At 43.5% G+C, this 14,731-nt stretch overlaps 1 protein-coding gene across 1 annotated transcript in view; it reads right to left on the bottom strand.

Moving 5' to 3' along the window:
* Nucleotides 1-12,543, bottom strand: part of prex1 (phosphatidylinositol-3,4,5-trisphosphate-dependent Rac exchange factor 1) — a 91,018-nt gene extending 78,475 nt beyond the window's left edge. Inside the window, exon 1 of the mRNA XM_083920125.1 lies at nt 12,164-12,543. Within this exon, the coding sequence (XP_083776251.1) occupies nt 12,164-12,307 (144 nt within the window). The 5' untranslated portion in view covers nt 12,308-12,543. The remainder of the gene's footprint in view (nt 1-12,163) is intronic.
* Between the last annotated feature and the right edge of the window lie 2,188 nt (nt 12,544-14,731).

The raw sequence follows: 14,731 nt of genomic DNA, 5'->3' as shown, positions 1-14,731 counted from the left end.
AAATCCTAACCTAAATAAAAATCTGAACACAAGAAACCCTGCACACTCAATTACAATAGGGAAATAACTAAAGACAAGTACGAAACATAAGTCATAAGTCATAATTGTCAAGCTAGGTCAGGTTGCGACATGTTAGTCAGGAGTACAGTCAGGCACAGGAGCTGCTGCTGCACTGCTGCTCTGCAGGAGATGTTGCCTCAGGAGCCACTCAGTCAGATGGGGAGGATTATTTTAACGTGCATTTGCATTCATGTCCATATTAAACAGAAATTAATGGGAAGATGAATGTGCGTGTGAGAACAAGGTCACAGAGGTCTTTGGACATCTTAACTGACATTTTGAAAGCTGCGGAGGCGTCTTACTGGACTGGATTGCATTATACTGAAAGGTGTTTCCAATATTTGTAAAGAAACACAAGAAGGAATGTCCCACAACATAAAGAGGTCAATATTAATTTTGAATTCAGATGAAACATTGACACATAAATGCCAATATGCCATTGGTTCGCTCTTGTGTAACCCTGAGAAACAGAATAACTGAGATGAGACATTATGTACTTGCTTGGCAATAAGTGAAAATGCAATATATGAGACGTCAAAGCAAGGTGGTGTAATACATGCCAAATATTTCCATGACCATTTATGTGATGGAACAAGTCATTTGTTCTCATATCTGAATTTGTCTGTTTATCAGTGTCTGCCCATGGATACATCAGCATTCAGCAACAACTCTGGGCCATCTCACTCAATTCAGAGATCTCAAAAGAGACCCCGTATATCAAGCACGAGCTCTAGCACTTGTCAGGGTTTTTCCAGCGGGCCCTGAGAGCCCCTTTTAAATCGCAGCAGTTCCCACACCTACTGAAACAATCCTTAAACAAAATCACAGATCCACAGATTCTGGACTTTTCTATGCAAGTCCTCAGGTCACCAGCCTCACAGTCTCTACCCCTCCTTATCCAAGAGAAAACAACAACACTCTAAAAACAATGCACCCATTAAGGGTCTCTCTTTTGGGGGAGAGCATTGGGATGACCAGCCACAAAGGAGGACAGGGCAGCTTAGGAGAGGGAATGGGGGCCATTTTGGGGTTGACATGGCATGAAATTGAATAAATAAATGAAGAAATCCCCTCTTTGTGGCATGAGTGCAGTAGAGCCAGAGAATGGCCCGTGGCATTGCCACAATGAGGGACCCCAGCAAACCTTAGCAGACTACTTTCTCCCCCCCTGGCTCCCCTTCACCCACCAACCAGTCCCTCGCTGTCTTCCAAGAGAAACTCTTTTTTGGCTGAGCCAATCGCCAAAAAACAAAGTCTTCTTTGAGTCTTGTCCACAATTTTTTTCCTCCCACTCTCACTTACTTCCGCTTTGAAGGACTTCAAACTTCAGGACTCTTTGAGTAGCTCACATGGGCGGAAACTGAGCACTACAAGGGGATGAAACAGTGTGACAGACCGTCAGCACTGGACCAGAGACTTCCTGTTTAAGACTGCCTACTCATCAAACCCTCCTCAGCTCTGTTGCATTGATGAATGCATGATGCTTATTTTGAATATGTGATACTTGCAATAACACTTGTGATGGAAAGATCAGCGAGGATCTGGCTTAGTAAGACTTTTCAGTCACTGCCATGAACATTTTAATCTTCTGAGCATGACTTGATTTTATTGGTCACGTTGACAAGAGGCATATTAAAAAGTGCAATCTCCACCATGTAATTTAGCAAGATGCTACCACTCTCCACGATGGCTGCACGTAATGAATGTGTATATATATCCTTTATGGTGCCTTAAAAAACTGCAGATTTGGGGCACCCAGTAGCTCACCTAGTAGAGCGGGCGCCCTATATACAGAGGCTAAAGTCCTTGCTGCAGAGGCCCAGGGTTGACCCTTCGCTGCATGTCACCTTCTCTCTCTGTCCCTCATTTCCTGTCAACATTAAGCTATCAAATGAAGGCGTAAAAAAGCCAAAAAAGAATCTTTAAAAAACCCCAGCAGATCTCTGTGCTCGAACTGTTGTTTGAACTTCTGCCTTAAATGTCCTCATCCCACTTTTTCTTTCCTTTTTTTTCCTTCTCTTTCATATTCTTCCCCTTCTTCTTCTACTTGTCAAACCAGCTAGACGTGCATACAGGTGCCTATGCCACCTACTGAACGAGTTTGGAACAACTTGGGCTGCACACGTGACGATGATATTTACTTTAGGCAGACCCTCACGGACACGTGGAAGCAGTTGGTATGAATTTGGCTTTAGGCAGCGTCTGTCACATAATCATAGTCTTACTCTCAATGCAGTCACTCTGTTCCACATCTATAGGAACGCAAAACAGAGAAGCATGCACCACTCATTCTCAAATACCCCTCTTGGGATAATGAAAATATAGCTTCTCATGCATACGATATTAGTGTGCTGGAAGACATGTCTAAAAATGTGTTTCTCCATTTGCACACTTAATGTTAACAGCCAGCTTTCCATAATTACGCAACTGCTTCAATCTGTTAATCCGTTAAAATGATCTAACTTTATCAATATTGACATGTTTATTCATATTCAATTCCCAACCCTTGAAATGACACATTCTCGTCACAGGAAACATACAGCTTTCAACTGGGCTAAATAATAACCTAATTTAATCTCTGCCAGGGCTTGACACTCAGTGCAGGTTTGTCTGTGGCTCCTTTTTCTAAGTGAGTGGTGACATGTGGTGATCGGGAGATAACATCATGGACCAGATTGCAGAGGCCATCTGGACATTTGGATGTGAGTTTTTTGGTGCTGAAAGACGCAGGGAATCACAGACTGGATGAGAGTGTGGTAAGTATGGTGTTGAGTGAGCCATCAGAGACATGTGCAGCTACCAAACAGACCAAAGACCGGCTACAGAAAAAGATGTAGCAACCAGTTAGCCATTTCCTACATTTTCCATAACACCTCTGTTACTGCTTTCATACGTGACATAACCAGGCAAATCCAAACTAAGAAGGCCACACCTGGCATTCAGCTGGGCAGACATAAACAGTGTCATGGGCCTAGACAGAGAAAATGGTGGTAAAGACCCAAAGTAGCCTCCCAGACCACACAATAATGGTCATTTTGGCAAAGCAGGGGGGTAGGATTATAGAGAACACCCACTTGAACTCACTCAAACAGTATTTACCAACCTGATAGAGAAAAGTATTCAGTACAAAGACAGAAGCAGCTAGTTAATGCCCTGAAAAAGTCATTTTCTAGCTCTGAAAACACTGATGCAACTGACCTACATCATACCTCAACTTCTCATTTTCGAGACAACTAACATTTGTGTTAGTTTCCACTTCTGAAAGGGAAGCTTCTAGGATCATTTTGATTCACAATATTCCATTTCACTGCAAGCAACTGTACAACACACAGAAAGCAGAGTGTGGAATTTAAATTATGAAACGTAATCACATATGATAAAATGACGACATGAGGCAACAGTCCTGGTAGAAATCCCCATCAAAACAAGGGCTCCATTCACTCATAAGTTGTTTTTTTCCGTCACATGTTTATCCTGTAAAGGGTCATGTCCACAAGAACTGGCTGTAATAACTCATCGTGTCGAAATTTAGTATGGTTTCCTAAAAGGTTTCCTGTCGGCATGAGAGAACAAAATTGTCATAGGAACGGCACAGGCATGTGTGACTCAAGCCTTTAATCATGCCATGTTAGTTGGCAAAAATGTCATCACATTGCGCAATCGCCAAAAGAAAAGCTTTTCAGCAACCAGGCCCAAGAATTTGTCAGCAACTGTCGTCATCAGTTATAACAACATAGTCAGCAGCCTCTGTAACTCCTGGGGTTAAATAACATAAATAGGCAAAAAGCTCGACTAATCAGCAAAGTGAAATTGTTTACCTTAGAGCCAATGTTTAACAAAGTGACAACCATGTCAAGAAAATAACAGCATAAGCCTTCCTGTGTAAATGTTCTCTGTTCGCAGTCGTGGCAATTACCTAGAAAAGTTAATCCAGCAGTGTTCTGTCTTCCCACCACTTTTACATCGTTCCACCACTCACCCAGGCTGTCACACACTGTATGCTCTATTGGCACTCTTACACTGAACAAGGACTCATTAGATACACTTTTCATCCAGTTTTGTCACAACACGTACACCAACAGTCTGTCAGAGGAAGGCTACATTAAGACTGACGTTCAGAGTAGACCTGAGAATGTAGACCAAACTAATGGGCGAAATAGACAAGCATGAACTGGAAAGGAAGCATGACTCATAGCGACATCTCCCACCCATGAACAAATCTTACATAAGAAAAGAAAAGAGTTGCAGGTGAGACCGCAAATGTCCAGTTCAGTTGGACCAGACATGAACGAATTTAACCTGGCAGCTTCCAGGTACAAAGTATTTATAATGTCCAATTTGTAAGACTTCACGACGAGCGGGTGGGCGCATTGATGACATTTGTATCCCGTGGCTAGTGCCAAACCGGAAAAGAAAACAAACATCCAAGGGTGTAGAAGAAGGGTGATTTACACGATACTGAAGACACGATAAAGGTCGGTCGTTAAGGGCAGATGCCTTAATGGTCAAACAAATTTAAGTAATGGCAAGAGACGTGTTTTTTTATGATCAAACTACGAACCGGCTCTGTGACCGCAATGTAATCCATGTCATGTCCTGCCTCCTTGTGTCACCTCTCGCCTAAACCAAACAGAGGATTTCCAGTAAATTAAACTCCATCTGACACCTGTTATTTACGGGTTACAGGCATACTCCGGTTTCTCAAACACCATGTAAACACCGTACCATGGGTAAAATCTGAATTCTCATACACAGGTTAACAGATCTAGATAACTCCTCCAGTAGCCCGATTATTCTTGCATGTAAACAGCATTCCCGGATTACTGTCAGTTTTCATGTCATGCTCCGTGGGTTATAACTTCCCCTCCCCTTCAGTGGCTTTTGACCCGGAAATAAAATAAACCAGGAAGCAACAGCGCCGAAAACAATGTGAAAAAAACAATAGAGCGTTACCCTTAAACTGAGGGAGGACTTTGCCGTAGCAAGTAACATCACTACAAAGAAGACCCGTTTCTGTCGTTATTCTGTCCAAAAGTCAGCCATTTTTCCCCCGCTTGTGATTTTGACAAAGGTGAACCGGAAGAAAAAGACGTATTCTGACCAGATGTATGTTGGCGGAGCGCCACCTACTGTACAAGAGGTCGAGCTACTCCCGTCATTTTCCCTTTCTCCCACGCTCATGTAAACGTGAGGAAACCTGGGAAAGACCATTTTCAGGTTATTGGTGTGCATGTAAACGCACTGACGGATAATTTCCTGTTGTGTGCTACATGTGTGACTTTTGCACAATGCCCGCACCCTATTTGTCGGACATTGTGCAGAGTTCATACGCGAAAACACTTTAAGATTTTCGAGTCCACTTTCTCCACTCTGGATAACTGGACACCGATCCTCTTCAAATTTGTGAAACTGCTTCTTCTGTACCATGGAATGAGGGACAAAAGAAGACCTACTTAAGGTTCTGTTGGGTAGAGTGTGATGTGTGTGTGACACTCTTCTTTGTCCCATTGTGTCATGTGAGCAGCTTCCTGGCTGGACAGCGCACAGGCATTTACTCTGACCCACCCTGATAGGGCAACACTTCAGCAGTCCTGTAATCTAACACAGGCTTTATAAAACATCTTTGTTATATTCTCTACATTTAAGGAGCTTGGTGTTGTTTCTTTGTTTAGCATTTTCTACGAGCTAAAGGACCTCCGACCCCAGAAGAAGCCACACATCTGGTGGTATTTGAGAAAGCAAACAAACATTGTAAGCCTGCTGCCACAGTTCGTAAACCAAATAAGGAGCTCCCAGGGGAAAGTCTATGCCAAGCCATTCCGCAGGTATCCATCCATCCTATTCATTCACTATTCAAGAGTGTTCTCAAAAACATGCTGCAGTCACTGGACCCAGTATCTAACCTGAGAAAGTACTTGTCCCAACTTTGTCCGGGTCATGATCTCCGATGGGACATTAGAGATCTCATGTTGCCGCGCTTTTGCATTTCAGACCAGGTCACCCACTGTATCATATATCAGCCAGTTGACAAGCACTTCACGGGCTTTTCAGGCACACAGCAGTAGTTTCTCTTATTTGGTGTTTGCTCCAGTCATAAAAACTCCCTGATAACCAAACAGTGCATCTGAAAAGTCTCTCTGCTCTGCATTCTTGGTATTGTGTGGTCTGATATTGGGAACAGTGAAATCAGTAACCTCATGTAACACTAATGACTTCTGGTTCATGACTTTCTTTCTTCTCCAAATCCACAGAATCCACTCCTGAATAGATTTACTTCTTTAAATGGATAACCACTAAGATAACTACACAAAGAGAAAGGTTGTATTAATTAAAAACCCGTACAAACACCATGGACAACATTAAGAAAAGACTTCCTAACACATTGATCATGTTAAATGACTTTTCTGCTTTGCTAATTCACAGCTGTAAGAATCTAAAAACATCTCTTGTAGAGGGAAGGAGGGGGTGTTTCTTTTTTTTTTGACATCATGCCTCCGGGTGTTACAGTGGTTAAGACTTGTTAACTTGAATTCTTAAAATTCCTACTGCAGTCTTATGCCTCAAAGAAATGGCTTATCAACACACATGACTAAAAAAAGCAGTAAGATTAAAAGTTGGAAAAACTGGCATTAACGCCCATTTATGTCACACGCTGCATGGTAACGACTTAGTCTGGCCCTGTCACTTCGGTGTGGGCTGCACTGCAAGTTCCCCGTTGTGCAGAGAGAGATGGAAGGGTGCACAGTAGCCAGTTAAAACAGAACTGATCTCATGTTAAGGTTATACTACAGCTAAGGGGCCCTTTCACACCAAACTTGACATTATCCCTAGGTATCCCTCCCTCTGTTTCTCAGAACGCAAATGTCTGAATCAGTGGGACCAGACCTCAGGCAGACCTCCCCCTGCAAACTCCCTAATATAGAGTCCAACCAGAATGTCTACCTGGAGTGACGGTGAGATTCAGGAACTTTTGGCGGTAGGGGCCAACGCCCAAATCAACAAATTCAAGGAACAGCAAGAAGATTTGGTTGTTTATGACCAAACAATGAAGCAGCTACCTGACCGTGGAGTAATCTGCGTTGTGTCCTGCCTCCTGTACGCTCTACTCAGCCGCTAGGGGTGTCCATCTCTCCCTTAAAGGATAATCTGATACATATCTAGATACATGGGCTATGATACAACATACATGATGAGACTCTGTATCCTGTCTCTCAAGTCTTACTAAGCAGAAGAGTTTATGCCCAGTAATGATAAAAGCCCTCACAAAACCTCAGCAGTCTGTCATAGTAACTGTTGTACCTGCTGTCAGGACTGTGTTCCCCTTCACTCTTGCTATATATGTACTGTGTGCTTGTGTTTGTATGACTTCAGTGGGGCTGAGGTTGCAGTGAACTGAAACCACTAGCGTTGTGGCCAAGATGAGAGTTAGAATCTGAAGCTATTTATACCCCCTTAGCCCGGAGAAACTTCATGCTGGTCTTTCCCACCAAGTGGGGAGGGCTGGAGAAGTAGAGTGGAGAAAAAAGGAAAGAGGTAGACAGAGGATCAAGTTTGGAGAGGAAGCCCAAGGCTGGCTTCCTGCATGTCTGTCTTCCTGGGCACCAGTCGGATAATGTGTTTGTATGCATGTACACGCGTCATCCTGTTTGCTCAGCAAGCCTTGTCAACAGTCACTACAGGTGGACGTACTGAACAATCAACAACAGCAAAGACGAGAAAGAGGTGTGGACAACACTGCAGCTATAAAGTGTGCAGTCACACCGAAACATAATATGATTTATCCGCACAAACACACATCAGGATTAGACATGTGTAATCTCACTTGTGTGTGGCCCAAAGCAAGGGTCACAGGGGGGCAGGCTTTCCAGATGTTTCCTATTATCCTGCAGCACTGACGAGACCTTCCTGGTCACCCTACTCTAAGTCTCACACTTCTCAGAATCAAGAGGGAAGGTCAAAAAGTGACTGCTGGCCACGTAATTCCACTGTTGTTTTAACTGGGCAGGATTCACGAAGACATGGGTCAGTGTGGTCAAAATAGAAAAAGAAAGCAGCTTTCAAGACGGCAAACCTCCAATTTTTATGGTTTTAAAGGAAAATCCCTCACCTCTACTGGGTATGACGCCACTGACTGTATTTCCGTCATAGATACATTTTGTTGGATCATGATGGGGAAAATCCAGTTGCCTGGATTAAATCAACAAAGCGCTGCCCTGAAGAAAATCCCCACTAATCCATGGCACTAAGAAATGATCGATTCCAACACAAACAAGGGAATTTGATGCAACAAAAGCTTGAAAATAGCGCCTTAAACCTGGAATTCAAAAGGAATGAGCTTGTTTAAATGAGACTGCTTCCACTTGACCCCAAAGAGGCAACAGATTTAGAGATTCACAATGATAACACTAAGCAAAATGAATCCTCTGATCCCTCTTTTCACACCCCCAGCCCCCTTCTCACCTGTTTTCCTCCCACCATCTCTACATGCTTCCTTTCAGCACACTGGATGAGCTCGTTGGTGCTGGTAATTGCCAGGGGATGAGTGACATGCAGAATGGCTGTGGAGCCAAAGCTGGATAACCATCTCTTTTGTGTGTCATTTGCAATCATTGCGATTGAGAAGTGATTCTGTACGGGGGCTAAAGATCCAGGAGGTACAAAGGGAAGTGGAAAATAAATCGGTGATAAGGCAATGGAGAGTGATGTGGGCAGTCAACAGCGAGCTGCCATTCAATCTGCCACTGCTCAATTTCCCCTTGGACACCAGGGGAAACCCCAGATAAGACAGAGGAAAACAAAAATGTCAGGTGCCTTCAGATAGGATAGACGCTGAGGGGCTCTGCATAAAAAATAATCTATATACTGAGACACATAGCTATGGTAATGAATTTTGGACTTGAATATCTCCAGTGTGACAGCCGAAAATGTGTCGGTGCTGCAAACATCAACAGTGTCAGCAATGTCCCGCTGTGGTGTCAGTTCCACGACAATCCAAACTGTGCAGTCTGCACTGTTCTTGAATGAGGAAAACACTGCTCGCTGCCTAGCTCCTACGTTATCCCCATGTGCGTAGAACTCACAGACGATGCATAAATATATCAAACATTCTGCGAGCTGTCAACAGACATTCTGTGAAATGTAGGAGCCCTCTGACTGAACTAGATGAGGCAGGCTGAAAAAAAGCAGACCCTCACACAGAGATCTTGCGATGGGATCACACCAGCCATGACGCCAAACCGGGCCAGAGGCGCAAAGTGGTGGGGCAATGACCCATGCCCTACTTTCTGCACCCCTAACTCTCGGCCCTCTTGCTTAGATCACACACGTTTTCATACTGTGCCTGTATTTTGATCTCACACCTGGAACTTTTGGGGACTGTATCTTGCACGGCTGCGTTGCCATCGTGGTGACAACACCTAGCAAAAATACTCACAACAACAATGCCAACGTTGCTGTCGCGGCTGGTAAATATGTGTAAAACATCACTTATGATGACAAAATAATGGAAACACAAATAACTGCTTCAAGAACGATCTGACCCTATTGTGTAATCACTCTCACTTTTGATGCCTCATCATTGCTTTAGCCACCCTAACCCCACCCAACCCCCACCCTGAACCTCTCCATATCTTTATTGAAACCATATGTTGTGAGCTCCCACAGCCAGACTTCCCTTATCAACACCACACTGAGCTACATGGTGACAAAGCCTGGGCTCCCACTGAGGGAAGGGGAGCAGGCTCAGCTGGACCCTGGACGGAGAGCATGGGGGGGATTTGCAGGGGATTGGCGTCGGTGGAGCGGAGTGACGTTTCTTTCTCTTGTCCATGTGCTCCTTCAGCAGTGTAAGCTACCGAGACCCAGTTTCAACAAAATCCTCCATATGGAGATTTAGTGGGTTTTGGAATGGTCTCAATGCCCGCACAACATATATACGACCACATATAGAGAGCAGCATGCTTTGGCACCGCGACCTGTTTACATAGCATGTTTCCATATGTGAAAATGACTAGCAATGAGGTCAATCTTAAGCATCTATTCCAGCCTACAGAAACACTTGTTAACAAGATGATGCAGTATAATCTACCAACCTTTACAGCACAGAGCAATGGCACATAACTGGTATTATTTTATTTGAGTATTGAGTGTCAGAGAGACGCATTTATTATCAAACTACAAGAGTTTAATTGCTATACCATCCTCAGCTTACCATTTCCAACATAACAAGGAACAATATGGACTAAATGTTGACACTCCATGTGACTGCATACGTGTGTGTACAAAAGGGCATTCTATGCTAAGACACAGGTGATAACAGAAGGTCTCTCAAGCCTGAACCCCCCTCCGGCTGCACATCGTATGGCTTAAATCAAGACATGCCAATTGATGTGATGACGGGGAGGAGCGCGGTGGAGGGCACCGGCACTGACAGCTTTCAGATGTTCACAGGAAAAAGCTCACAGACTTCTCTGATAAATCATTGGGACTTTATCACTATGTCGGAACTGGTTGTTGTTTTTTGTTTTTGGGGGGTGAGAGGTCAAAGCATGTTCCTCTGCTGTCTGCTATGTCTGCAGCAGAAGATAAGCCCTGGCTGCTTTATTGCGTAAACTGAGAAAAGAAACAGTACCACAGCAGGGATTGGACACCAAATGTTGTAGAACTTAAATACACTCAGTAAATGAGCCCAGGCTTGAAGCTGCGTTACGTGGGCACAATCTGGAGAAAGTAATGCATCCCTTAAGTACGCACTTGAAGTCTGTATGATCATTTAGTATCTTTGTGACATTCGGCTACCGTGAAACGTCTGTGCAGACTAACTGAATTATTTCAAGAACTTTGAGGAAGTTTCTTAACACGTGACAGCACAAGGGAAAGAGGGAACCATGAGTTTTGACAAATGCTTGCCAGATGTTGAAATTGTAAAATGAGCAGAATCATTAGCGCCGTCATAAGAAACCCGCAAGTAGAAAATGATATCGATCAACAGTCAGTAGGGTAGCAAAGCGAGTAAGAATCCCCACCGGTTTAAGAGTTATGTTTTGTGGCTGACCCTGACCTTTGACCTTGTTGTGGAGGGGCAACTTTGCCTACAGCCAGCGTAATAATAAAGATGCATTAAATGCAGCCAATTTGTAATTAACCGCACACTGACTTTGTCACAGCAGGAAGTAGAAACCACCTGCACTGTGCAAGCACCGTAGATGACAGGGCCAAGACGAGGCGAGGAGAAAGACAACGAAAAATGACAAGGAGAAGTGACAAATTGAATAGTTTCCAGGAGGTGGGAGCCATCTGCACTGCCACTGTGTCGGTGGCTAGAAGGAGCATGTAAAATTAGCAGGACGTTCATTCATCAGAGGCAGCTGATGTGCCATGGGTGCTCTGCCGAAATGGTTTCTTATCTCTGTCTGGGGAAAAAAGGAGGTGTGGTGGTGCTGAATGCTCATGAATATCTATTTATTTGCTAAATCAGTGTGGATTGAGCTTTCCCTGGTTGTTTTGAACCTGAGCTTTAACACACAATGGAGAGGTGTGAATGATGCCCCCCAGCATTCATGGCCATGCTTTAATTGCCCTTAGAGGAATAGGTTTCTCCTTTTGCCTTGATAACTTTAGCCTGAGATGTTGGGCACCATCAGGCTCCTCTGCAAATGAAGCTGTCTATAAAAGAAAACCACAAACAAAGGCTGCACACTACAGCAGTCTATTTATAGATATCAATAACACGGGATTAAAAAGTCAGGATACAAAGAGAAGCTACTCTTGTGTGCACTGAACGCCACGCCAAACCCAATACGAATTGTTTGGGGTTTATCCCCCATACCCAGACCGCCAGTTTACAGCAGGGAAAATATTAAAGTTGAATGTTTCATGCAATGCGTGGCACTTAATGTACGGTATATATGCCGAATTGAAGAGTGTGCTCTGTAATTTAATAACATGTCACCACTTCTTCGATACAACGTACGAAACGTGCGTGTTGGTCTAAATTAATTAAATTGATAGATTTGTGAGTGGACTTTGGCGTGAGGTTCTGCCCGTGTGTGAGAGCGCGGAACGTGAACATAAGCAGCATTTAAAGGTTATGTCAAAAACTTACCGACTGAAGGAAAAGCAACGTCCGGACATAATCCCTCTCGGTGTTGAGCATTTCATTTAAAACACAGAGCCGGAGCCGCTGCTGTCGGTCCGAGTCCTTGGTGGCGTGGATCCCGTTCTCCTGATGCCCGTCGTACTCTTCCATGGTGAGACGGTTCGCTCTCTACACAGACCGCTCTTCTTTTCACGGGTATCCACACTTTTGGTGAGTTGCTGCTTCAGTCCATGTTGCAGCAGCAAGTTAAAAAAAAAACAACCCTCACGAGCAGCGATGCAGCAACGCACCACACACACAAACACACACACACAGGGAGATAAAGTTCACCGAAAGTACCAAACAACAAGCGGAGAGCCTGACTGACTGTGCGCTACGGACACAGCAGCAGCTGAGAGCGAGCGAGGCTACAGCGGACCCGCTCACACTGGAGACACGGCGGAGAGGAGGAGGAGGGACAAACACACACACACAAACACACACACACACACACACACACACACACACACACACACACACACACACACACACACACACACACACACACACACACACACACACACGCACGCACGCACGCACGCACACACACACACACACACACACACACAGCTCACTTCTACACGGAGCTCACTATAAACAACACATTCACACACACATCCTATGGCCTACTACATAATATTAAAAACCACAATGTATTATATGCTATACAGTGCCACACATGCATGTTAAAGTGGAAACAAGTGGCCTAATATCAACTATAAATGACACTGACTGAACTAATTCAGCCTGCTTATTCTGGGATGTCTTAAACACACAAAACAGAAGACAAAATTACCGTAATGTGCATCATAAAGTCCTAATCCGAGTCCATCTTTAGCCCTTTTCAGTTTCACAATGAAATGTAATCAGACTCATACATATTTCATCACATTTGCACTAGGCCTCAGCAGTGGTGTAGTGGTAGTTGATGCAGGGGGGGGGGGGGGGGGGGGGTACTGCTAGGGAGATGAGTATGTGACCATGAAGGGGATGGGTAAACCTACATTTTTTTACTATTGTGTCATGCAAAAATATATGTCAAGCACAACTTTTGAAAATTATTTTGAAAAAAAGACACTATACTCCAATATTCCATTTATTTTTGGCTGATAGATGGGTATATTGTTAACTCTGTATACCTGCGTATACCCTCACTACACCACTGGGTATCAGTCTACCTCATTGCCCATTTGCACCTATTTAACACATATTTGCTGTCTTTTTGTTATTTATTCGGTTAGGTTCATAACTTATTTTTACTTAGTCACTCTTATTTTTCCTTTCTGTCACTGTGCGATGTCGGCTCTATGTGCCTTACCTTTAATTACCCCTTTGAGGATAAATAAAGTTTTCTTGAATCTTGAATCAGTGAGATGGGCCGAGCCTACGGCCTCTTTGCGAAGACTCTTTCTGTAAGATTTCATATTTTCTATAGTTATGTTCTTGACTTTTTATTTCCTCAATATGTTTTAAACACATAGGCAACTTTCTTGTATGCGAAAGCTCACTTGGCAATACAAAGCCATTCTCATTTTGAAGTTGGCATCCCTCCAGTCTTATCAGCTATCAATGGGTCAAATACAACAGGCCAACTTACTTAAGACAGAAGTAAAGGTCAGAAAACAAGATTTTCAGGTTTTATGATGAATGAAGGCTACTTGGAATTTTGTTTTTAGTATAGAAGTATTATAATTGCAGGTCAAAACCTTTTAACGTGTACCTTGAATAATTTATATTGTGTAAATTAGCTAAATATGTAGCCTCTGCTCCAACCTGCCACAGCAGCTCCTGTAATGTTGGCCATTGGGGTAATATGAGGAGTGGGCCCCCTCTGGTGGATGCAGGCTCAGCTGCAGAATGAGCACAAGTAATCCGATAAACAGCTCTCTTCGAAAGGTCAAAAAACACTTTAATTTGTGATGTGTTGTGGCACCGACTTGTCTCAAGTTATTATGTACTGTCTGGATCATGAATGTTTTTTCTGGTACGAGTTTAAATGGCAATTTTTCAACTTAAACCTGTTCTATGAACAGTTAAGGGCTTACACCTGCTCCTGGTGGTGTATACTGTACATAGGTGCATCAAAGAAGGTGAAAAGCTGTTAAGCTTACATCAAAGACTAGTCGTTATGGTAGACTGGGAGCAAATAATATTTTCAGTTACAATATGTTAATATTTTATATCAGCTTCAGGGAATGGAGACACACCCATCACAGGTCCTGCCCCGGAGCCGTTGGCTATTTCATTAAGTTTATATCCGGCTCGTTTCACTGCACTCATGCACCAGACCACCGTTAATGCCACAAGCCACATTTTTTGTGTGTGTGCTGCAAATATTCACGACAGAATAACTGTAAAGTCTGCATTTTGGCTCTAACTTATACAAGTAATTGAGATCTAAGTGTAAAGACTTTAAAGGCTATATACTGTATATTAAAGATATTAGATGTGTTAAAAAAGTAAAAGTGGAACTTATTTTATTCCTCAGACATCCTGTGAACAAAAGAAAACAAAAAGTATTAGGAATGGGAGAGA

The sequence above is a fragment of the Echiichthys vipera genome, assembly GCF_963691815.1.
Source record: "Echiichthys vipera genome assembly, chromosome: 9".
Classification (NCBI taxonomy): Eukaryota; Metazoa; Chordata; class Actinopteri; order Perciformes; family Trachinidae; genus Echiichthys; species Echiichthys vipera.
Note: the sequence above shows the minus strand (reverse complement) of the source record. Positions and strands in the feature narration are given on the sequence as shown.